Source organism: Mesoplodon densirostris, chromosome 11 (assembly GCF_025265405.1).
Source record: "Mesoplodon densirostris isolate mMesDen1 chromosome 11, mMesDen1 primary haplotype, whole genome shotgun sequence".
NCBI lineage: Eukaryota > Metazoa > Chordata > Mammalia > Artiodactyla > Ziphiidae > Mesoplodon > Mesoplodon densirostris.
The window spans coordinates 84923371-84949418 of record NC_082671.1 but is presented as its reverse complement, the minus strand read 5'-3'; the positions used below and the strand labels follow the sequence as shown (position 1 = coordinate 84949418).

Below are 26048 nucleotides of genomic sequence, written 5' to 3'. Positions count from 1 at the left end.
GTTCATAGTAGTCTCTTATGATCCTTTGTATTTCTGTGGTATCAGTTGTCATGTCTCCTCTTTCATTTCTGATTTTATTCATATGAGTCATCTCTATTTTTTTATTAGTCTAGCTAAAAGTTTGTCAATTTTGTTTGTCTTTAAAAAAAACGAGGTTTGGGCTTCCCTGGTGGTGCAGTGGTTGAGAGTCCGCCTGCTGATGCAGGGGACACAGGTTTGTGCCCCAGTCCGGGAGGATCCCACATGCCGCATAGCGGCTGGGCCCGTGAGCCATGGCTGCTGAGCCTGCGCATCCGGAGCCTGTGCTCCGCAGCGGGAGAGGCCACAACAGTGAGAGGCCCACGTACCCCAAAACAAACAAACAAACAACAACAACAACAACAACAACAACAAAACAAAAAAAACCCGAGGTTTTATTTTAGTTGAGCTTTTCTATTGTCTTTATGGTCTCTGTTTCCTCTCTGATCTTTGTTATTCCTTCTACTAACTTTGGACTTAGGTTTTTTGTTCTTCTCATTCCTTGAGGTGTGAAGTTAGATTGTTTATTTGATATCTTTCTTTGTTCTTAAGGTGGACATTTTCACTAAAAACTTCCCTCTTAGAACTACTTTTGCTGCATCCTATCTATAAATTTTAGTATGTTGTGTTTTCATTTTCATTAGTCTTATGATACTTTTTGACTTCTCTTTCGATTTCTTTTTAATTAATATTGAATTGTAAAAACTGTTCAAATATCTTTTTGGCCATTGAGACTGTAGTCATATTTTTCTCATTTGATTTATGGATAAATTAAATTATATCCTTAGACTTCCTAATATTAAATCATCCTTTTATTCCTGGGAGAGAGACAATATAATTACAGTACATTATTCCTGTAACATATTGTTAGATCAGTGTATTAGTATTTTATTTAGGATGTTTACATTTATATTTGTAAGGAGATTTCTCTATGTTTTTAAGTGCAGTCATTTTTTCAGGTTTTGTTATCAAAGCTATAATAATTTTAGAATATTCTTTGAGGAGCTTTCTCTGTAGTTAGAAATTTTAAAAATGGCATAGGAATTAATCAGTTCATTGAGATTCAAAATATTTAAAAAAATAGTATTATTTGAGACTGACACTTGTGGGAAAGTCTTTTGGGATATCTTTTTTGGATATCTTTCCCAGTTTCTTTCATCATTATTCCTGTGTTCAGGTTTTTCTTCTTGAGTCAGTTTTTGTATTTTCATCTCCAGTGACCAGGGATGCTGTGCATCTTTTCATGTGCTCACTGGCCATTTGTGTATCTTCTTTGGAGAAATGTCTATTCAAACCCCTTGTTCATTTTTTAATGGGGTTGTCTTTTTATTATTGATTTGTAACGGTTCTTTATATATTCTGAATACACGTCCTTTATCAGATATATGATTTGCAAATATTTTGTCCCATTCTGTCAGTTGTCTTTATTTTTTTTGATGGTATCATTTGAAGTTTTAAATTTTGATGAATTTCAGTTTACCTACTTTTTCTTTTGTTGGTGTGCTTTTGGTGTCATATCTAAGAAACCATTGTTTAACTCAAGGCTGTGAAGAAATTTACTCCTATATTTTCATCTAAGAATTTTATAATTTTAGCTCTTACATTTGGGTCTGTGATTCATTTTGAGTTAACTATTTGTATATAATGTGATGTATGGGTCTCACTTTCTTCTTTTGCAGGTGGATGTCTAATTGTCCTAGCACTGTTTGTTGGAAAGGCTGTTCTATTTTCTATCATTCAATTTTAATCTTTACTTGGGTTTTGGCGTTAGTGCTCAGAGTCTTTGCTTTTTAATTTTATGTGAAAGAGGATTTAACTCATTTACATATATTATTATTGGTGTTATAGTTAGCCTTACTATATTTATTTTGAAATATTATTTAGATTTTCTGATTTTTATGTTTTTCTGTTTCATGTGATATCACTAAATGTGTAACCTTTTAAAAAGGTGATTGCCTTTCCTTTAGGTTTATAGAATAAGTACTTTTGTATATTTTATTTGTTTTTGCTTATAGTGAGAAACCGTCAATAATTTGGTTTTAAATAATTTTATAAACCACATATACCAATAGTCATTACTTGAGAGTCACATTTCAAGTTGCATTGAGTGTAGGTGTATAGTTCGTAAGTATCAATGCAGATAATTTTGTTATGAAATTTTTAAGGACAATGAAATATGGCAGATATTCAGAGGGTTTGATTTGAAAATGAAATATATTAATGTATGATAATAATGATAAACATGTTAGACATATAAATATAATGTCATTGCCTTAATAGCTATTTTTTACTTGGCCTTATTTAGTAGCTATTTTTTACTTCTGGAAAATCATTCAATACTTGAAATATGTATACCACTGAGCCTCAAAAAATACATATATCAAGATAATGTTTAACATCACCAGAATTCTCCAAATACAATGAAGTTCAGGCTCTTGAAATGTGTTTTCCTATTTTCAAACTTTATTATAGGAAGCATATTCTTTAATTGAGAAGACCGAAGCAGAACAAAGTGTACTGTATTCATATCAGAAATATGTGGAAATTGACAAAAGAAAGAAAAGCAGAGTCCCTCCTCCACCCATCCTGCTAGCCCGAACTCATTGTTCTGTGATATTAAAACCTGCTCCATTTATTTCTGATGTTAAGGTATGTTGTCTGTTATGATCTTTACCTCACAGAAAGCAACGTAAGTACTTTTATGACTATAATGATGGATACTTTTATTGCCTTTAGGGCTTGAATAATCTTATTTATTAATATAAACACTGAACACTGGGATTAGTATTCCAGTGTCTTAACTATCCGTAGTTTCTTCATGACCCTTTTGCCTTTATGCTGTTTCCCTTTTGGCTCCTTATAGCTTCGCTATAAGAAACTTTCTCCTGTATTGCTACACCCAGATATATAGTAAGGAGAAATGAGAGAGAAGCATTTCGAAGTATCTTCCTCACCATGACACAGTCATATGCTGACATCCTAGTGTGCTCAACTTCGAGAAGTTTTCCTTGAAATGGAATCAGGCATTTGAAGGGGATAGAAGTTACTCTGAGAGCCAATGATGAAGATAAGAAAATTTGGGGGTGGTGAATTTAGAGACTCTTCTGAAAGTTCTTCTGTGTTAATGGGGATTCTTGTAATGCAAACAAATGATAATTCCAACCACATTATAAGTCATAACTCTTTATGTATTTATTGAGGCTCTTTCTCCCAGCCCCAGTGCCTTGGAACTTAGCCTAAATGGGACTGTTATTTGAGATTTAGTTTCCTCATAAGCATTTGGTTCCACCTAATTTATATTTTAAATATTACATTTTCCTCTTTTGGGTGATGAACACATGCTCTTTGGTGTTGTAGAAAAAACAAAGTTGTTTCTTTGATTATTCTTAGGATGTTCTGCTTGAACTTAAATACATCGTCTTGATATAGTGGAAAGGGCGTGGGCTTTGAAGTCAGACAAATACAGATTTAAAATTCTAGCTCTACCCCAGCAGTATGACCTTACGAAATCTAAATATACTTTCTGAGGGTTTTTTGAAAATTTGATTTTGTTATCTTTTCATTTGTAAAATGTTTCTTCTGTGAAAATTAAATGAGATATTATAGCATATTCTTGGCATATTAACCTATGTCCTTCCATCCCTTGTATTCAACATATGTATAAAGTTAGCTAAAATCAGTTAATGAGGTTATACACTGTGATTATATTATCTGATGATTTTTTTTCATAAATTCTGTCCAATGAGCATTATTGAGTGTCTGCTATCTGTCAAGCTCTATGTGAGGTAATGTATAAAAATAAACACAAATAAAGCATGGTTCCATATTTTGGGAAGCTTCAGACTAATGGGAGGTGGACATCAGTGAGAAGTAATACCACCTTCATAATGCCTTATAATTGGAGGAATAGAAGCAACATTCATCCTAACTGTGCTATAATAAATGCATTATTGCAGTTGCTAGTAGTTTTAAAATTCAACTTTGGATTTTGGGGATCTGTTTAAGAATAAGGATCACTGACTTTGGAAATTCAGTACAGAACTAAGACTGGATGATTTGCCAAGAGTTTTCATTTGTTTTTACTTGAATGTTTTGATTTATTTAACCAGGTTTTTATTTTTTATGTATCTCAAATTAGTGACTAGTTTATTTCATAATGCTTATTAATAGGAAGACATAAGCATCCCATACTTGACCTGTACTTGTAGGACTTGTCACTCAGCACATGATGTGAAGTTGATGTATATTATATTTTGGTAAAGTTGTGTGCTCCTGGAAATTCTACCTTCTGTTACCCACTCCACAGCACTAGATGGTGCTATGGACTTAAATACCTTTTCTAGTTTGAGATTTCAGCCATCTTTTGTTTTATCAAAACCTCTTGTTAAGGCATTTGTTGCATTAACATCTGTTTTAATGGTTGAAAATGCCAGTGTTATTTGTAAACTTTTACTTCCAAAGTTAGCGGTGGTTTGTCCATGGTGTCGTTTCTCTTACGTAGACTCTTAAGGACACAGTCTTCTAATAGTTTCACAAACTAAGATGTTTTCATCTGTGGAACAGAATAGAAATATAAAGCCTGCTTGTAAAAATGCTTTTAGAGAAAATTTACCCTTCAAATTCTGGATTGTATGTAGAGCTTAACTTAGAGCAATAATGATCTAAGTCAGGGGTCTGCAACCCCTGGGTCACGGACTGGTACCGGTCTGCGGCCTGTTAGGAACTGGGCCGCACAGCAGGAGGTGAGTGGCGAGCGAGCGAAGCTTCATCTGCTGCTCCCCATCGCTCCCTATTGCTAGCATTACCGCCGGTACCATCACCACACCGCCGCCCCCGCCCCGCCCCGGTCTGTGGAAAAATTGTCTTCCACAAAACCGGTCCCTGGTGCCATAAAGGGGGGGGACCACTGATCTAAGTCATAAAACACCATCTTTCTCCCTTCCCCCTCCCTGCCCCATGGTACTCTTTTTGCATGAAAAATCAAGGAAAGGTAGTTTCTAAATTTTTCTGAGATTCAGCTGAGTTTTTTTCTCCTGGCCTCCAGCTTCCAAGTTCCTTCAACATTCTCTTTGTCCTCGAAATTCTGCCTTTCCTAATGCTCTGTAATCGCCTGAGAAATTTTCTTTGGAAACACACAAGTTCGGCTATTTGTACCAGACAGTCTTATTCATTGAGACTAGGCAGGCTTAGGTATATGTAATTTTTAAAAATGGTTGATTCTGTACAAACTGTATTTAAAAAAATGATTCTTGTGCATAGCCAGAGTTGAGAACTACTTGTGCAGACAAGATACAATGAGGATTTTTCCATTGACCCAGAGGAAGAAATAGCGGGCTAAGCTGTAAGAGGCAGTCGCTTCTTAGAGACAATTACATTTACCTTATTTTCCATTTTAGGAGTTGAGATGTTGTGAGATGGAGCCTTTGGGAAAAGGGAATGCCACAGTGATGACAACCCTTCCATCACTAATCCCTGGACAGTATGGCTCCTAATAATGCTTTTCCCTAGGTATCAACTCTCTCCCTTACCCCCTACAGTGAGAATAGTGCATTACCATGAGGAATCTCCATTATTTTGACATCTTGGCAAAAAGACCATTGTCTAACCATTTAATCAAGTTTAAGTTTGATTGTTTCTGTGTAATTTGCATTTTGCTTTTGGTTTACATCTGTATTTAAGAATTGTCAAAATAATATCATGTTTCAGAAAATGTATAAACTAGAGAAAAAAATTATCCGTAATCTTACCGTTTTATCATCCGAACTCTACTACTATTCTTATTTAGGAACATTTTCTTCCAGGCTTTTTCATATGTATTTTTACATTTTACTTAAAATACTACAGTTTAGTATCTTGCTTTTTTTAGTACCTGATTTTTGTCCCATATTATTAAATAAAATATGAAAATCATTTCGGAGTAGGTCTTTTTTTTCATCAAGATGATATGATGTCATCTTTGGAGTCTCTCCCTGCCACTGTCTGATCTTGGGCAAGTTATTGAACGTCTCTGCATCTCCATCTTTTGTAAAACAAAATGGCAATAGAAATCCTATCTCATAGGGATGTTTCAAATATGAGAAAGTATATGTAAATTTCCTAACAATGCTTAACACATAGGAACTGCTCACTTAATAGTAGTTAAAAATAATTAATAATGAATAATATTTTAGTCTTGGTGGTCCTAGGTAAACTATATTTGTCTTTTTTAAAGAGTAAATCTAAATATTTTTATAAACTTAGGTTTCATGTTTTAAAACTTGAATAGTTATATTTTTATGTAGAAAAGTATTCCTTTTGCCACATCATGATAAAAGAAATTGAGTGCTTTGTTAAACAGACAACAGATGACGGGCTCATCTCTCTCCGTGGCAGGTCTCCTGGTACTGCATTTTGGGTTGCAAAGCAGAAGGGAGCTATGGAAAAGTAAGACTGAACAATAATCATCTCCCAAACTCAGGAGAAGCGGTACGTCAAATTAAAAAAACCTCTGAATGTCAGGAAATCTTACCAAAAGTCTCATTAATGACAATTGAGTGTTGTTCATTTTTTTCCTTTATGTAGTCATTATTTCAGTGAATTTGTCTAATTTCATCTTGAGTCATAACTAAAATCCAACAGTAAATGAAAAAGGTTTTTTTCCCTTAACATAAAGAGGTCACTTAATTATATGTTTAAAGACCCATTTAATTTTCCATGCATAACTTGAAATATGTTTTTGTTAATAGATACCAGCTGATGGCAAAAGCATTTTTGAAGTAAAAGGTTTAGAAACCAATGAAAAATATATCTTTGCAATTGCTGCTTATTGTTCTAATGGAAAGCTTATTGGTGATGCTATTGGGGAGACGACTAAACCAATTCTGGTTTACCCACCTCTTTCTGCTGTTACTGCTCGGATGTTATTAACACAGGTAGAAAAGATTTCTTCTAATTTTTTCCTCTGTTTTTTCCCGTTAAGCAGATACTAAGTAATTTCTGATGAAAAAACAGTCACAGCAGATATTCTAAAGCTCCTGTAATATGTATTTTCCATGATTGCAGTTTAGTCTCATAAAATATAAATCATTCCTTCTTGTATTCATGAGTTTGCTTTTTACAATAACACTTTTTTCCTGGATTTTAAATGCAACACACATTGATTTTAGAAATTTTGGAAATAAATGTTATCTGTTTCCCTGTCATCCAGAGTAGCAGTTCTTAAGCTGAAGCAGTTTTGGCCTCTGGAGGGACATATATTTCAATGTCTGGAGACATTTTTGGTAGTCACAATCTAGAGGAGTGCTGCTGGCATCTAGAGGGTAGAGGTCAGGGATGCTGATAAGCACCCTACAATGGAAAGGGCAGCACCCCTCCCCCAACAAAGTGTTATCCGGTCCAAAATGTCAACAGTGCAAAGGTTGAGCAACCCTGATCCAGAGATATCCTTTTCTTTGTGTGTGTATGTATACATACACACATATATATGTCTATACGCAATATGTACATAGACATATATACACATATGTATGTGAATTTATGTATAATATATAATTTTAGTCATAGTGTACATATTATTTTACATCTGATATTTCCATTTAATACATAATTGACTTTTTTCCATTCCATTAAGTATTCTTTCAAAACATAATTTTTAACATCTGCATGGTATTGCATCTTAAAAATATATCACAGTGTAGTATATGTATACACAATGGAATACTACTCAACCCTAGAAAAGAATGAAATAATGCCATTTGCAGCAACACAGATGGACCTAGAGATTATCAAACTTAAGTAAGTCAGAAAGAGAAAGACAAATACCATATTATATCACTTATGTGTGGAATCTAAAATTTGACACAAATGAACTTGTTTATGAGACAGAAGCAGACTCGCAAACATAGAAAACAAACTTGTGGTTACCAAAGGGGAAAGGGGGTGGAGGAAGGATAAATTAGGAGTTTGGGATTAACAGATACAAACTACTGTATATAAAATAGATAAACAATAAAGTTCTGTATAGCATAGGGAACTATATTCAATATCCTGTAATAAACCATAATGGAAAAGAATATGAAAAAGTATATGTATATATATATGTATAACTGAATCATGTTGCTGTACACCAGAATCTAACACAACATTGTAAATCAACCATACTCCAATAAAAAAAAATATATCAGTTGTTTTACAATATTGTGTTTCAGGTGTGCAGCAACATGATTCAATTATATATATATGTATTTTTTTTAGATTATTTTCCATTGTAAGTTATCATAAGATATTAAATATAGTTCCCTGTGCCATACAGTAAATACTTGATAATTATTTATTTTATGTATAGTAGTTTGTATCTGTTAATCCCATACTCCTAATTTATCCCTTTCCTCCTCCCTTTCCCCTATGGTAATGATAAGTTGTTTTCTATGTCTGTGAGTCTGTTTCTGTCTCATAAACAAGTTCATTTGTGTCATATTTTAGATTCCACACATAAGTGATATCCTATGGTATTTGTCTTTCTGATTTACTTCACTTAGTATGATAATCTCTAGGTCCATCCATGTTGCTGCAAATGGTAATATTTTCTTCTTTTTTATGGCTGAGTAATATTCCATTGTGTGTGTGTGTGTGTGTGTGTGTGTGTGTGTGTATGTATTTACATATCACATTAAATCAATAATCTGTTGATGGGCACTTGGGTTGTTTCCATGTCCTGGCTATTGTAAATAATGCTGCAATGAACATTGGGGTGCATGTACCTTTTCGAATTATAGTTTTCTCTGGATATATGCCCAGGAGTGGGTTTGTTGGATCATATGGTAGTTCTAGTTTCAGTTTTTTAAGGGACTTCCTTTCGGTTCCCATAGTGGCTGCACCAATTTACATTCCCACCAACAGTGCAAGAGGGTTCCCTTTTCTCCACACCTCCCCAGAATTTATTTATAGACTTTTTGATAATGGCCATTCTGCCCAGTGTGAGATGATACCTCATTGTAGTTTTGACTTCTATATCTCTAATAATTAGTGATGTTGAGCATCTTTACCTGCATCCATGGTTATTTTCTTAGTATCAGTTTATAGAAGTGAAGTTTCTGGGTTCATAGAGACAGACAGACCTGAGTTTAAGTTTCAGGTCCTCACGTTAGCCATGTGACATTGGGCAAGTAACCTTCATCTGTGAATTGGAATAATAATAGTAGTTACCTCCCAGAACTATTATGAGTATTAAATGGAATTATGCATGTCAAATGTTTAACTGTAATGCTTACAACACAGTAGGTGCTTAATGAATATTATTGTTGTTCTTAATTATAGATATACTCATGAATTGACATTTTTTCCTGAAATGATTGCCTGACTTAAAACATGTCACCAGTGAATGCAATTCTAGAAAAAGTGACTCATTAACCTAAGTCTCAAGCCTGTAATTTTAAGTTTATGGTTGGCTGTAGAGCTGATGGCTCTTCTAAAATTTATCACATTTCTATTGTGCTGTTTTTTCCTCTTAACAGTTGATTAGTATTATAAACTAAGGTCTTACTGGAATTTTATATTATCATATTTTTCAAAGAAAATTTAATTGAGAGAATTGCTAGGATTTGTCTGGCATTGCTTTAGCATGTCATATTGGCTCATGGTTTTCTGATGTTTTGATTTCTTTGGAATCTAATATATTTCCTAATTTGCAGTGATGGAGTTATTTCAGAGTGAGGGACTGAATATTTCATCAAGGTCTAATTTTTCTCCAGGGAGTGGTTTGACTCTTGTGCTTTATTTGGCAGAACTTTCATTGAAAGTTAATAAAAGGAAGTCCAAGCTATACTGCTAGGATAATGAGAAGTGCCATAAAGTAATGACCTGTGTTTCTTTACTGATACTATATTTGCAATAGTGTAGTTCATTTATGACAGTTTATGACCATTCTCTCTCATAATGTTAAGTGGCTAAAGCAAAATTTCCTTTTAAAATTTCCTCCTTAATTTAAAATTTGAGTTTAAGCTTTCAAGTTTTATCAGGAAAAGATACCTTTCTTTTGGAATTGCAATGAAAAATTACAATTTTTCATGAGAGTGGCTAGTTTTTAGTTACAGGATAATCCTACTTTTTAAAAAATTAAAAAATTTTATAGTAAAATATGGAGTTACTTCACTAAATGCCTATGATTAACTTGGTTTGGTGTTTTAGGTTGTACTTTTACTAAACATTTTTCTATAAACAATAGTAAAGTCAGGTGAATCTTTACTGGATTTTCCATTAATGTAGAAAACTAGTTTAGGCTATCTGGAAAATTTTTTGAGGAAACTTTATGAATTATATATTTTCTACAGATATTATCCAATTTCCACCTCTTTATAGGCTCATTTCTTTTTATTATTCCCTTTTAAGTTGGGAATGGCTAGATAATGTGATATAAAATATAGACAGTTAGAAATGTGTGAGCAGGATTTTAGGATTTTAGGCAAATTGCTTGGTCTCAATTTCCCTATCTGTAAAATGAATACAAGACCAAATGCCACATACTGCTGGATTATTGAACTACTAAATCAAATACTGAGTGGGCACAATGGCTTGTTGAGATAAGGAAGTGAAGAATATCATTTATTAAAAAACTGTGTGATAGACATTTTAAGATTCATTATTCCATTGATTACAGTAACTCTATGAGGTGGTATTATTACTTTCATTTCAAGTTGAGGAAACAGATTAATTTAACCCTTCTTCTGCCAATCCCATTTTATTCCAGAAAGGGTGTCTTAGGGATGTTAAGTATTGATAATTTACCCAAGGTTACTCTGGTAGTAGATGGTAAGCCTGACATTTGAACGAGCTCATGCCTTTCTACTGATCTGTCCAGGTTCCAAGGAAGTCATGTGTTCACCATCTAACATGTGCCAAGTCCTTCTAGAGCCCACATCTCTCCCATCTATTCTCTGCCTGGGTTCGTGCTGCCCTGCTGGTCGTGATGTTCAGTATGGGCAGTAGAGTTTGATGCTGGTGTCAGGAGAAAGGAAACTAAAATTCATACATTTTTTTCCAATTCATGTATGAATTAATTGAAACTCTTTTATTAATAGAGGTTTGCCTTTTGTCTATGACCATTCAAAAAAAAATAGGGCTACCAGGTAAAAGGTGGCCATCCCCATTTAAAAATCTCATTAAGAGGGTTCAAATCTTCTTTTCCCTCTTATCCTCTTTCTGAACATTACCACCTCTCTGCTCATCTATCTATCTATTTATCTATCTATCTATCTATCTATCTAGTTAGTTAGTTAGCGGTACGCGGACCTCTCACTGCTGTGGCCTCTCCCGTTGCGGAGCACAGGCTCCGGACGCGCAGGCTCAGCGGCCATGGCTCACGGGCCCAGCCGCTCTGCAGCATGTGGGATCTTCCCGGACCAGGGCACGAACCTGTGTCCCCTGCATCGGCAGGCGGACTCTCAACCACTGTGCCACCAGGGAAGCCCCTCATCTATTTATTGATGAATTCAGTGTCTGCTTTGTGCCAGGTTCTATGCTAGGTATCATTTCTTCTTCCTTTGAACTGTTTTTTTTTTTTTTAAATCAATCTCATCACCACAACAGTAACCCTTGTTTAGATAATTTTGACTTATGGTTTCAGTTAAGACCCTGATTACAAGAAAGCCTGGCTTGGGGGAATGCAGCCTGGCCCTGGGAAGGCTGCAAAGTCCAGGCAGCTTCAAGTCTCATACCTCTGGCTCTCTCTCTCTACATCTGCTTTCTTTTTCTTTTTAAATATTGACTTTCCTTTCTTTTCTTTTCCAACTCGGGAGGGAAAATGACAGCCCCTGAACTTTTTTGTGTATTCCTCAGTTTCAGTCATATACAGGGACCGGCTAGCTGTGTTTTAATCTTGATTCCAAATTCCTAAAAAAGAGACTCTGATTGGCTCACCCAATGTAAGAAAGAGTCTGAACTCATTTTTAATGTTTGGCTGCTGACTTGTTTTTAAACCTCAGCCTTCTTTTTTCCCATAGCCCCACATCTGAGCAGGCTGTTAGGGAGGTCTATGAGGTCACCTTCTCCTTTGGTGCCTGCAGGAAATTTAAACATCCCAACTGGCAGGAACTTTCCCCAGTCCTATCCTCTAGCCACTAATCAAAGCCCAACCTATTCCTTCTGCTCTGCCCAAAGCCATCCCAGACCTGCCTCTGCCTGCCCAAGGGACTCTCCCTGGGAGGCCCTTGTGTGAATAATAAACTGTCTCTCAAATTCTCCTGGTGCATGTAGTGTCATCAGCCTTAACATCAGAAGCAAACTTTGGGTGTTTGTAGGGGGTCCATCTTGCTTTGCAGGGGGTGCTATAAAACACCCAGCTTGGGTCAGGCCCTCAGCCTGGGCCAGTCAATCATGCTATTGTATAGTACCGTTGCTGGGTGTCCTCTTCTGTAGGTAGGGGGAAATTATCAGGAAAAGAGGATTTTTAAGTTCATTTAACACATTATTATCGAGTGCTTACTCTGTGCCAGGCATTGCTCTAGGCTAGTGATTCTAAAACTTGAGCTTGCATCGGAATGATCTGCAGTGCTGGTTAAACAGATTGCTGGTCCCAATACCAGAGTTCCTGATTCACCAGGTCTGGGGTGGGGCCCGAGAATTTTGCATTTATAACAAGTTCCTAGGTGATGCAGATGCTGATGGTCCAGGTACCATACTTTGAGAACCACTGTTCTAAGCGAAGTGAGCAAAATGCCGTGGTGAGAGTTAAGTAATAAACGATGAACATAGTAAAGGAATAAACTATCTAGTATATTAGAAGGTAAGTTCTGTGGAAGGAAAATGTAGAATATGGTCAGAGGAATTGGAAATGTGAACTGGGGGAAAGGAAGGTAGAGTACAGTATTAAGTAGGGTGATCAGAGTAGGCATCATCTGGAAGATGAGATTTGAGCAGAGACTTGAAGGAGGTGAGGGAGTGGCTCTCTGGAGGAAGAGCATTCCACAGAAGGTGCTAGAACAAAAGCCTGAAGGATTCCAGAAGTGCACCTGGTATAATATAAACAGCAAGGAGACCAGAATGACTGGGGCAGAGGGGCCAAAAGGATTGTTTAGGGAGGTAAAAGGTGAGTGGGTGGGTGAGAACACAGATCATTAAAAGGATTCCAGGCCATGGTAATAAGTTTGGCTTTCACCTGGAGTGAAATGGGCAGCCGCTGGAGAGGGTTTGATGTAATAGGATGGCATAAGGCGACTTCTATTTCCAAGGTTCACCCGAGCTGCTGTGTGGTGCGTACACCGTAAGGGGGTGAGAGTAGAAGCAGAGGGAGCTATCTACTGCCGTAAACCAGTGAGAGATGCGGCTGGCTCGGCGAGTGTGATAGTAGTTGATGTGGTGAGAAGTGGCCAGATTCTGGATATGTTTTGAAGGAGGAGTTAACAAGAGCTCCTGATGGAAACAATGGACAGAGAAAAATAGAAGATGACTCTAAGGAATTTAGCTGACTAACTGGAAGGACAGACTTGACCTCGGATGAGTTGGGGAAGGGTGTGAGTGGTACAGATTTGGGGCAGGGGGAGATCAGAAATGCAGTTTGGGACATGTTAAGGTCAGATGTTTGTTAGATATTCAGAGAGGATTTTTGAATAGTCAGTTAGATGTATGAATCTGGAGTTTGGGAGAGAGGGCTGGGCAGCAGAGGGATTTGAGAGCAGTCATGTGACAACTAAAGCCATGGGGCTGGATGACAGCCCCAAGGAAAGGAGTGCAGACAGGAGAGAGGGGAGGTCCCAAGACTGAGCCCTGGGGCATGCTAACATAATGAGAGAGGGGAAAAGAGGAGGAGCTTGCCAAGGCAGCTGAAAAGGAATGTGTTGTAGAAGCCAAGTGTGAAGGTCATGTATCAAGGAGGAGGTCTCTCCTGTGCTTAATTGTCTCATTAGTCATTTAGTACTTCTTTCTCATTTTAACCTCACTCCTTCTAACATCAGTCCTACGGGTGACTACTAGTTAACCATCTTTGAACCCGCTGATTATCACAGCACTTCTCTGTTAGCCCACACAGACTCATGAATTTATAGACCTTAGCTTTATCATGGCATCTTTTCTTGTTTTGCGATGTCCACTGACTGAATAAATAACATTACTTTTACATTTTCCCTCTTTTTTTAATTGAAGTGTAGTTGATTTACAGTGTTGCACTAATTTCTACCGTACAGCAAAGAGACCCAGAAATAACACTGTTCTTAAAAGGCTATATTTTAAAAGGAAAGAGCATTCAGTTATAGTTTCACCAACTCCCTTACACATCACCTGTTACCATTTTTCACGGTAAATCTTAGAATTATAATGGTGTTTTAATTGACCACTTAGCCCAACTTTTTCATTTGACCACTGTGGCCCAGAGAAGGGACCTCATCTGTCACACTAAGTCTTGGCTCTACTATTTTCTTAACTGATTATCAGGCTCTGTACAAATTATTCAACTTGCCAATGCCCCAGTTTCTTCATCTGAAAAACAGGGATGGTCATAGAGGTCAACGAGAAGTCAACACAGCAATGCTGGTAAAGTGCTTGGTCCGGTACTTGACATCTTTAAATACTTCCCCCTGATTTTCAGGGCTTTCTGAAATCATGTCCCACTTTACCTATCCAATCATACTGCCTAGTTTTCTTGAAATTCTGACCTGTCTTTCCAGTCTCAAAGGCACTGTGGCACTTTCCATTATGGGACCTTTTTGAGGTTCTGTCTAAACTGTGCCCATCTGAACTTTATCCCTGCCTTGGGGTTCACCTCAAGCCCTGATTCCTCCTTATAGCCTTCATTTCTCCTTTTCTAAGTGTCCACAATTATGATGTTGTTATTTGCAATTTTTCTGTGATTTCATGTGTTTTACGTCTGTAACTTGATTACAGTTTCATGGAGTATGAGATCGTTTTAAGCTTTGAAGAATCTATCTTTACAGTGCTTAGCACAGAGTAGAAACTTCATAAAAGTTTACTGGTTGGTTGATTATGAGTACTGACTTGGCAGATTTTAAAAGTTCTGGCCCTGTAAGTTATTCCCTTGTGTTGAATACAGTCTAGCAACATGTCATTTGCATACTTAATTTAATGTATTTATTAATACTTTACATCCTACCTGCTTCCACTAAGGATTTAAAGCAGCACATAACTCAAGTGGTACGATTTTATATTGTTATACATATTTGTATAGAGTGATTTTTAGAGATGTATTTAAAGAACTGTGTTCTACTCAAAGAGATAGATAAGTTGATGACTTTATTTTTCTCCTGAGCTTCTAGGTTTTACCAGTGAAATCAGTTATTTTGCTGAATGTTGAACGTGTTAAACTTAAAACACAGGAGGGCTTCTTGGAAGCGTCTCTCTTTTTCAGCTGTGAACCCTTTGTTGCACAATAGCTCGGAAAGTGTCAGAACCAGAGGAGAATGAAGTATATTCCATTATTTTGGGTTTGAGAAATCTGATTGTTTCTTTTGGAACAGATTGTTCATTATAACAGTGTCTGTACTAAATGGAGTGCACTGCCGAGATAGATGGAAGTGAAATTAATTTGGCTCAGATGTGATCTTTGTTTTGCTTATGAGCATTCGAAACATCCTTACAGAGTTTCAAATTTCCATGCAATTTAGAAATAAAAGAGATTTCAAAATGTGTCTGTCTCCCTTGCCGGTGGCTGTCGTTACCTTGCTGTGGCCCCATAGAGCGGAACAGCAAATGTGAATAACTTTGTATGAAATTAGTGTGCGATAGGACCTTCTCAGAATTCTTGTTTAAAATACACATTTTACAAATTCAAGTAATGCTTAAGATAATGTGCTTTCTGCTGCAGGTCGCCTATCAGATTGGTAACTATGAATTGTCTAAGAAAGTTTTCTCACCAGTTTGGGATTATTTTGTTGCTTCACCACTTCAGGATGACCAATCCATTATTAGTTTAAGCAATATAATGACTATTACACAGAGAAGGTAATTCGAAATATTCTTTTAAAATATTAATTTGCGTATTGAAAATATAGATGTTGGCTGTGAAGCCTAGAATTAATTTATTTTCAATTTCATGTTAAGATGGTCCACGTAAAACTATTTCCAATAAGTATTTTAGTAAGTGTGTATATTCCAAAGGCTTGAGTCCTTGTTAGAAACTTCTTTGTTAGAATCAGAAAAAACACTGGAAGCATATGGATACATTCTGAATATAAGGTAATGAGGTTATGGAAAAAAATACCAAATACTAACCAAAGTAATGTCAGTTATACTAGAAAACACAAATATGCATTGGGGACCTTCGTAACAGAGCAAGGTCAGGTTGAGGTTAAGGTTAGGGTCTGATGGATGGACTCTTGGGGTAAGAAGGCTTTTCCTTTGCTTGAGGAGGCTCCCAGGATTAGACCATCAACTGAAAATAGGCCTGTAGAAGCCATATAAAGCCACAGGCCATCCTTTGCCATTTTTCCTTAAGAAACCAGAGTCTAAAAGCAGCATCAGAAATGAGCATTGGTGTAATTTCAGCCCGTCTCAACATGTTCAACGACAGTCTCCTTTACCTGCTTGTTAATGCCTGAAATTAATAAGACAAAACCCTTCACCCCTCAGTCAAAGACAATAAGCTTAAAAATGCAAATGCTGGATGAGGCAAGGCATTGGTAATGCTTTTTCACATAAACTTATAATTCTATTCAATTAAACAAACGTAGACTTGGTGTTTACTATGTACAAGAATGCTCAGTGCTATGGGGGATGGATTTGAGAGGCATTTCAGAGGATGAAGAGACAGGTCTGGAAGATTTTATGTGATTCATGGGGATAAGAGGATGGAGTGAAAGTTGACTGGGATATCCAGTGATGGGAGGCCTCTGAGGTTTACTAAGGGAACCTGAGACGTGGAATAAGTTTTTGGAGGAAGAGAATGAATTTGGGGATATTTGGAGTTTAGTTTTCCAGCAGGACGTCTTTGTAGATATATGTCCAGTAGGTAGTTGGATATTTAGTGCTCACACTCAGGAGAGAGGTCAAGGCTAGAGACATGGAAATATAAACTGTCCATTGAGGTCATTATTGAAATTTTGACAGTGAGTGATATCTCCCGGGGGATGACTGTTTAGCAGAAAACGTGGAAGGCTGGACTTGAACCCTGGGCATTGCTTACATTTAAGAGGCAGAAGCAGGAGTTGGAACCAAGGAAGGAAATTGAAAAGGATCAGTTCTGGAAGTAAAAGTCCAGGAAAGTGCATTGCCAAGGGAAGTGAGAATGTCACCACGGAAGGACTGGCCAGCAGTATTATATCCTAGTGCAAGGTCAGGCAGGGCAGTTGCTCAAGAAAATGCTGCAGAGACGTTGGGTAGGATGAAAACTGAGAAGAGGCTTTTAGAGTTGGCAATTAGGAAGACATTGGTAAGTTGAAGAGAGCCATTTTTGTGCCGTGATGGGCCAGAAACGTTTTGCAGTTGGCTAAGGAATAGATGAAAATGGAGAATAGTAACAAGAAAAGACTACTCCTGTGAAGTTTGGTGGTAAAGATAAGAGGAAAGTGGGCAAAGGCTTGAGGGGGAAGGCGGGCTTAAGGAAAGAATTTTGGAGGATGGAGAGAAGGGAGCCAGCGGAGAGGGAGAGCCTGAGAATATATGGTGGTAGAGCTAGGAGGATATCAGAGCACATGGGATGGGGAACAAGGGGTTCAGATCATTTGCTGTGGGGAATATGAACAAGGAGACATCAGGGATAAACGGAAGTGTTGCTGAGAATCACTAATGACTCAGTTGATGTTATGTAACATGCATTGTAGTAGAGTCCCATTCCTTATGGCTGAGGGCTACATTTGATTCAACTTTATATCCCAGGGCCTAGAATAATGTCATGGTAGGTGTTGAGCAAATGCTACTTTGAGTGGGAAAAAAAAAAGGAATGAGGAGAATAAATAAGTGAATAATTGATTGACCATTGTGGCAGGGATAGAAAAGTCGAACGGTGACATCTATGCAAGGTCAGGCAAGTTGATTATTGCATAAAATAAGGGGTGCAGAATCTGAAGTGCTAGAGAGGTCACTATGGAAATAACTGACCAGAGCCCGAGCTGGGTAGGGGAGGAAATAGAGCCAGAGGGAGGCGACAGTCTGGACTCACTGTGTATGTCTAGGTACTCATGGTCATCGCGAGGACAAAGAAAGTTTAGTATGAGTTGCAGAAGCGGTAGAACTAAAAGTCTCCGGGCAAAGACAATTTCAGAGTTTAACATGGTGGTGAAACAGATCGTCTTCAGGTGTGAATTACTTATGTCAGATCCTTTCCCATTTTATAGGGGTAGAGAGTATGGAGAGTGGAGGGACTTGAAGCTTAGGAGAGAGGGTTTGTCACCAAGTAAGGCTTAAGGGCAAGGAAGGGACTATGGAAATAAAGAAGGAAGACTACAGATTTCACAGTTTTGCCAGTGGTTGGCACTGTTGATTGTGATTTAGGAAAGATAATTAGTAACTCTGCCCCTCCACCGCCTCACCCCAAATCTCTCTGTCTCTACCTCTCTTTAACCGTGGCTGATTTTGCTATAAATAACCCTCACTTTCAGAAAGTTTATTGATTGAAATATTGGGCCTATTTCCCAAACTTCTGAATATCTATAGCGATTTCATTATACTGATAGAATAGAACTTTATATATCAGAACCAGAAAACTTTGCCAGTAGTTATTTTTATGTATCCATGACATAATATGTCAACAGCTTAATTTTCTTAGTTGTGAACTTGTTAAGAATAGTCTTTAATTTCAATTTAAACAGCTGTGCAAGAGTAACTGTTCCACAAACTTCTGTTCCATAAACTTTTGCTGCTGTCTTGGGATCATTGTGTCGGTATTAAGAACAAATCAATCTAAAAAGTTGAGTTCTCATGCTAAATCATTTTATACCTGTAACATCATTTACTTCTTTTTGCAGATTACATTCAGATATTTTGGCAGAGAGTTCTTCAATTCTCTTATATCTTTTTCTTAGAAATATTTTTGTAACAAGTGACATTAAAATTAAAGAAGAAAATCTTTTCTGTGATAATATTAAAGGCAATGAGATTTTCCCCTCTCAACAAGTAAGTGAATTAAAGTGATTGCAAATGTGCTGATTTCCCTGTGTTTGTTGATGTTTCAAGTTTATGTTCTTTGGGGATTGAATATCCTGGCTTGTGAATGGACTGAGAGGCCTTTGCATGATTGTGCTGGTTTATTTGATACTGTATGTAGGTTTCACAGGCTGGAGTTCATGGTGTTTTTCCCTTCTTTTCAATTTATATATATTTTTCCCAAATAAAAGTAGTATCAATTCAAATATCCAAAAATGTGTAAAGTATAAAGTGAAACCCATTGTAATCCTGTTGCCCCTAAGAATACTACATTATTGTTTTCATGTGATTTCTCCAATTTTTAAAAGTATGCATAGACAAATATGTTATTATTTACAAAAATGGAATCATGATCTACTTGCTGTTCTGAAATTTGCCTTTTAAACACTTTTCATAATATATCTTGGACATATTTTCATGCTGTTACATATCCATCTGCCACATTCTTTTTCTTTTTTTTTTTTTTTTTTTTTTTTGCGGTATGCGGGCCTCTCACTGTTGTGGCCTCCCCCGCTGCGGAGCACAGGCTCCGGACGCGCAGGCTCAGCGGCCATGGCCCACGGGCCCAGCCGCCCCGCGGCATATGGGATCCTCCCAGACCGGGGCACGAACCCGTATCCCCTGCATCGGCAGGCGGACTCTCAACCACTTGCGCCACCAGGGAGGCCCTGCCACATTCTTTAAAATTATAATAGTGCATTCCTGTGCAGAGGGAGAATTTAACTTACCTCTTATTGATAGGTTCTCAGGGTGCTTATAAACATTGCTCTTCATACATCAGCAAGCTTACAATGCTCTTGCTTTTAGTAACAATCCTACATTATTTTTTTCAATCTAGATTGAGGTTCACTCTTCTTTTTCTCTCTTTCCTTCTTTACTCACTTTAGGTATATGGAGACTTTTGCCATATATTTTTTTTTCTTTTACAGTTGCTTTTTCCTGTCATCCACTTTTTCATTAATTAATTAACCAATAACTTGTTACATGAGACTGTGCCAGTTTCTGTGGATATGAAAGTGAAAAAAACATGATTCTTTGCCTAAGACAAGTTCATAGTCTTGTAGAGCCTAAGCATTCACAGCCATCGACCTGTTCCTACTACATTGCATTTAGTTTCTTTTTTTCATAATCTAGTCTGAAAATAAGGACAATGTTTAAGTACTTAAGTGAATTCCAGAATGCTAGACTACCATTCTAATAATAATTCGCTGTGTGGAAATTTCTGGTTGCCACTCATACTGTTTTCTGTGTTCACAATCTTGTGTGTATATACAGACAAATAATGAAATCTTTCCCCAAGAAAGAGAAATAAGGAATAAGATAGCATTCTTACTCTTTTTAAGTGGCATTTAATCACACAAAGCCTAACTTTACATTTTACTTTAAGTAGCAGAAGTATAACAGAAGATTAGTTTGGTCTATTGAAAATTTACCTTTTTTTTTTTTTTTTTAAGTAGCAGAAGTATAATAGAAGATTTCGTTTTGTCTAGAGTAAATTTACCATTTTCTCACAAATCCAGGAGGGAATTAAGATACTGTTAATCATGTAGGACCAATATTACAGCAATATTATATTTTAATTATTATTTGTTATAATTTATGTTTTTGAAAAAGCTAGATTTTTTCCCCTAAACTATAGCCAAGATTTTATCTTACCAATTAAAAGAGATTGGTTCCTTTTCTGTCACTAGTGGTATTTGTATCGTAATTTATAAAAAATTCTAAAGTTTAATTCTAAGATCTTGTCATCCATATGTAGCATTATTGGGGAGTTAGAGTTGTTCCTGAATTTAGGTTTTTCTTTATATCAACCTTCCTGTTATTGTTAAGCCACAGGATCACATTTCCTATCCTTTCTTCTCATTAGAGACACATGAATTAAGTACCTGATGTTCAACTTGAGTAACAATACCTGTTCCTTTACAGATTGCTAGACTAACTGAATGTGAGAGAGTATTAGTGGCATTGGAACTGAGCAACTACCTAAATGATTCCAGTTATGCCCTTCAAGCTGTTACTCAATGTTATGGCCTCCTTGCTCCTATCATCTATCACAATATTGTTTTGGTACCTGTTGTACGGGTAAGGGTATTTTTTTCCCCCCCAGATAAGGGTATTTTACAAAGGAAACTCAATAATGCATTTTGGAAAAGAAAGAGCAATGTATCCTTAGAAAGTACACATAGGTCAAGAGCAAGTATTATGAAATTTCATGAGTTAACTGAAAAATGTTCTAATAATTTAAATTGTATATCTGGGCGAATAGAAACACGGACTTAAAATGTGTTACCCTGAAAACAGTCAGCCCCATTGCTGTCCATATTTAAATATTGGCAATATACTTTTCTAGGTTTTTAAAGTTATTTCAATTTTTATGTTCTTGTAATGTTAGAAACAATATTTATTCAAAGTACATTGTTAAAGCCATCATCTAGGGGGAAAAACTGATGGATGACCCAGGAGAAAAAAGACTTGATGTCTCTATGATGGAGTTGGAATTTTTGGAAAAAGCGTAGGTGGGACCTGGCTGAAGGGATTATATTAGTTGTCTATGCTTCCTAACAAATCACTATAAACTCAATGGCTCAAAACAACACTCATTTACTATCTCATAGTCTCTGTAGGTCAGGAGGCTGGATACAGGTTGTCTGGATCTTCTGATCAGGGTCTCATCAGGCTAAAATCAAGGCATTGGTCAGAGCTGTGATCTCACCTGAGCCTCTGGGTTCTCTTCCAGACTCATTGGTTGTCGAGAGAATTCATTTCCTTGTGGCTGTGTGATGAGGTCCTTAGTTCTGAAGGGCTGGCTACCAGCACCCTGCCACATGGCCTTCTCCACCACATGGCAGTTTGCGTCTTCCAGGCCAGCAGGGGAGTACCCTCTAAGATGCACAAGGAGTCTTATATAATGTAATGTAATGATGAGAGTGAGCATCCCATCACAGGTCCTACTTGCCCTCAAGGAGAAGGGATTATACAGGGCTTGTACACCAGGGGCGGAATCTTGAGGACTGTCTTAGAATTCTGCCTACCACAGGAAGCAATGAGAGAAGTAAGATTTGACTGCTGATACTTAGACAAAGTCATCATTATCACCATCGTTGGCTGTCACCATCATCGACTCAGATTTTGAGAATCAAGAAGATATGAGTGAACTCATGCAAATTATAAAGTGTTTAACTCACCACTGAGGAAACTAACCCGAGAGCTTCAATAACTTAACAAATATTCCCCTTGGAGGGGCTAAACTGGAGCATAGGCATGCCCCCTTCTCTCACATACCCCCGACCTAGTAAGTATTGGGTTGGCCAAAAAGTTCATTTGGTTAGTGAATTCGTTGTTCAATAAAGTTCTTGGTGAAAATGAAAAATGTGTCTTATTTTTATTTAAAACCAAACAAACTTTTTGGCCAACTCAATAGTTCAGCTATTGAAGAGATCTGCCTCCAAAATCCAAAATCTAGACTCATAGCTGGCAGTTCCATGTCACTTGTGAGTGCATCAGAGCAGTGTTCCCAAATGTGGAATATGCTTCCTCCGGACCCCAAAAGCATTTCCCTGGCATTGTTCTGTCTTCTTAGAGGTGAGAGATTCCAGATGTCAGACCTACTTTGGAGGGAGTGTCTCAGCATGTCCCAGACATTTCATTAATGTGTCAGGCCCCTGACTCTTCTTAGGTTTTATTTCTACCCTCTGGAGGACATGCATCTCACATTTGCAACGTATTTGCCATTTCTTGTTTATTAGGTTCAATTAACATGGTTTATTGATGGCGGTCCAATGTTTTGTTTTGAGACGTGTCCAGAAAGTTCAGGTTCTTTCATAAAATATTAGGTCAGAGGGTGGGAGAGTTATCATTGCCCTGTGGCAAGACTCTAAATGTATGTTCTTGTCTGCCCAGTGTGACTGGGAACTCCTTCTGATACTTATTCCCCAGAGGAGATTACTTCTGTCCAATAGGATAGAAAAGACAACATCAGCCACATGGAGGCTCCCCTTTTAGTGTGCTCCAGCAAAGACACCACCCTGGGAACAGTGCCTGCAATTGATGCTTAGTTGGTTGAGTTCAGGGTAGTCCCCTGTCATTCTCCAGGATCCCACTGCTTCAGGATGCCTTTAACTCAGAAAGTGGGTTGTAGCTATGAGGAAGACCTTAGGAAAGGAGTTTCAAATTAAATTGTATTATTCAGAGCAGGAAAAGATGAGTGGAACAAAGGAGAGATTCCAGAAACAGGCCTCACTTTGGATGAGGATGTAATATAAGATGGAATTGGCATTCCACTTCAGTGGGAAGATAATGGATATTGTTAGTAAATGGTGGTGAAACATTTGGATATTCCTCTGAAAGAAAGTAGAATTTGACCCCTGTTTTGTACCATACATAGAAAGTCCAGATGTATTAAAGACTCAGATGTAAAAGAAAGCCAAAACTTTTAGGGGAAAAAAAAAAAAACCTAAGCGATTACATGTGCAACCCAGGGTTGGGGAACACTTTCTAACCAAGATAGAACTCTTGGAAATAACAAGAAAAATAAGACATATTTGACTATATTTATGGCAACACATGTGTGATGAAAGGGACCATAACAAAGATAGTAGACAATTTAGGGATCTGGGAAAAGTAACACTGATGAGGGTAAATATACGTAACAAAAAGTCTTACAAATTGACAGTAACTAATAAAAAATGGGCACAGGATAATAATAGGCAGTTCACAGGAGAGCAAATTCAGGTAGCCAAAAAACATATGAAAAGATACTCAAATTCTGAATATCCACAGAAATGCACATTAAATCAGTAATATAATATCACTAGCAGAGTTGAAAAGATCTATAACTCCTATTGCTGGTGAGAATGTGGGGCAAAGACATTCCCTTTCATTGGTGGGAGAAATGTGAATTTTATTGGCTTTGAAATTTGGTAAAGCAATCTTAATTAAACTGAATATAATTTAAAATTAAAAGCAAATATACCTGACATAGAAATTCCTCTGCTAGTAATTTTTCCCATAGAGTAAGATTTTAGTAAATTAAAAAGTACATTTACCCAACACAGCTATCCCTTTATTAGCAATTTATCCCATAGATTAAAATCACCCCTAGTTCCACCCGTTGTTTCCATGTGTTCTACCTGCTGGGAACACAGTACCACATAAGGGTCACTGATTTAGAGTATATACTGGGCCCTGGAGGATGGTGCCTCACCCTCGCTGGGTATCATCTCAAAGCTGGCACCTCACTTGCCACTCATTTTGGCAACTGAGCTTGTATAAGGGTGTTTTTTTCTGTTGTTGTTTTTGTGTGTCCACACCACACTGCTTGTGGGATCTTAGTTCCCCAACTGGGGGATTGAACCCAGGCCATGGCAGTGAAAGCGCTAAGTCCTAACCACTGGACCACCAGGGAATTCCCTGTATAAGCATGTTTATTGTTATTGTGGCATTCTTTTTTTTTTTTTTTTGTGGTACGCGGGCCTCTCACTGTTGTGGCCTCTCCCGTTGCGGAGCACAGGCTCCGGACGCGCAGGCTCAGCGGCCATGGCTCACGGGCCCAGCCACCCCGCGGCACGCAGGATCCTCCCAGACCGGGGCACGAACCCATGTCCCCTGCATCGGCAGGCAGACTCCCAACCACTGCGCCACCAGGAAGCCCTTGTGGCATTCTTTTTTTTAATTCTTTTTTTTTTTTTTTGCGGTATGCGGGCCTCTCACTGTTGTGGCCTCCCCCGTTGCGGAGCACAGGCTCCGGACGCGCAGGCTCCGGACGCGCAGGCTCAGCGGCCATGGCTCACGGGCCCAGCCGCTCCGCGGCATATGGGATCCTCCCAGACCGGGGCACGAACCCGTATCCCCTGCATCGGCAGGCGGACTCTCAACCACTTGCGCCACCAGGGAGGCCCCCTTGTGGCATTCTTGATGGTGGTAAAAAAGCTGGAGACAAAGAGGACAGGCAGTAACAGGAGGATGGCCAGTACTGCCAGATTGTAAAACATCAACCTTAAAACTGTGCAACAGGAAGAATCTGGAAATGGCTGAATAAATTATGATTGGTTCACACTAAATAATATTATGCAACCATTAGAAATGATGAATTAGAGGTATATTTGTAGACTTGGAGGGATTTTTCACAAGATGTGCTTGAAGGGGAGATGCATAGTTCAGAAAAGTGTGTATAAATTTCATTTTGTAAAATAACATTAACCCTCCATATATATATATACACACACACACTTATACACACACACACACACACACAATTACATGAGCCTGGAGAAAACTACAGAGCTACTAGGTTGTTAACACGATTTGGGGATATGGTATGGTAGGGTGGGAGAGGGTGATGGTGGAGGGGAGGAATTAAAGCAGCATTAAAAAAATTCGTAAGTGTTCTGTAACAACAGTAATAATATTGTTAGATTGGTGGCTTGAAGCAATTAATGTGCCCACAAAGGACCAACCTCCATATATTAATTTGTCTTTTGGAATAATCTGAATGATGAATAGATTGATGCAATCTCAGCTCTGCTTTTCTGATTGTAATATTGCTCAGAACTGTGAGGCAGTATTGAAAGCTCAACTTAATTGTCCAGCTCTGGATCAAATTCAGGATCACATAAGATGAAGAGTAGTTAAGGAAGTAAGTGCCAATATTAATTGATTTCCTGGGATATGAGTGCTTGGTTTTAATTTTAAAGGAAACTATTTTATCAAGTACCCGTATCACTGTATATTTAATATGGTACATCTTTCTCCGTGTGGTTTTTCAAAGTCCTCCTAAGCCTGAATGTGATCTTTAGTTTCTTGTACACATGTAACATTCTGCCTGTGTCTTTTACGGCACTTGTCAAAATGAGCTTTGTTTTATTTATTTGTATATTTATTTTATCCTCTCCACTAGTTTTCAAGTTACTTTAGATGAAGGACTCATCTGAAAATTGAATTTATCAATTTTATCTCCGGGTACACTTCTT

At 37.6% G+C, this 26048-nt stretch overlaps 1 protein-coding gene across 2 annotated transcripts in view; it reads left to right on the top strand.

Annotated features, from left to right (window-relative positions):
• CFAP54 (cilia and flagella associated protein 54) overlaps window positions 1-26048 on the top strand; it is a 310560-nt gene that overhangs the window by 90519 nt on the left and 193993 nt on the right. For both annotated transcript variants that reach the window (XM_060113374.1, XM_060113373.1), the window contains exons 20-25: window positions 2491-2667; window positions 6391-6483; window positions 6744-6929; window positions 15806-15942; window positions 18903-19050; window positions 21007-21162. In XM_060113374.1, the coding sequence (XP_059969357.1) occupies window positions 2491-2667; window positions 6391-6483; window positions 6744-6929; window positions 15806-15942; window positions 18903-19050; window positions 21007-21162 (897 nt within the window). The remainder of the gene's footprint in view (window positions 1-2490; window positions 2668-6390; window positions 6484-6743; window positions 6930-15805; window positions 15943-18902; window positions 19051-21006; window positions 21163-26048) is intronic.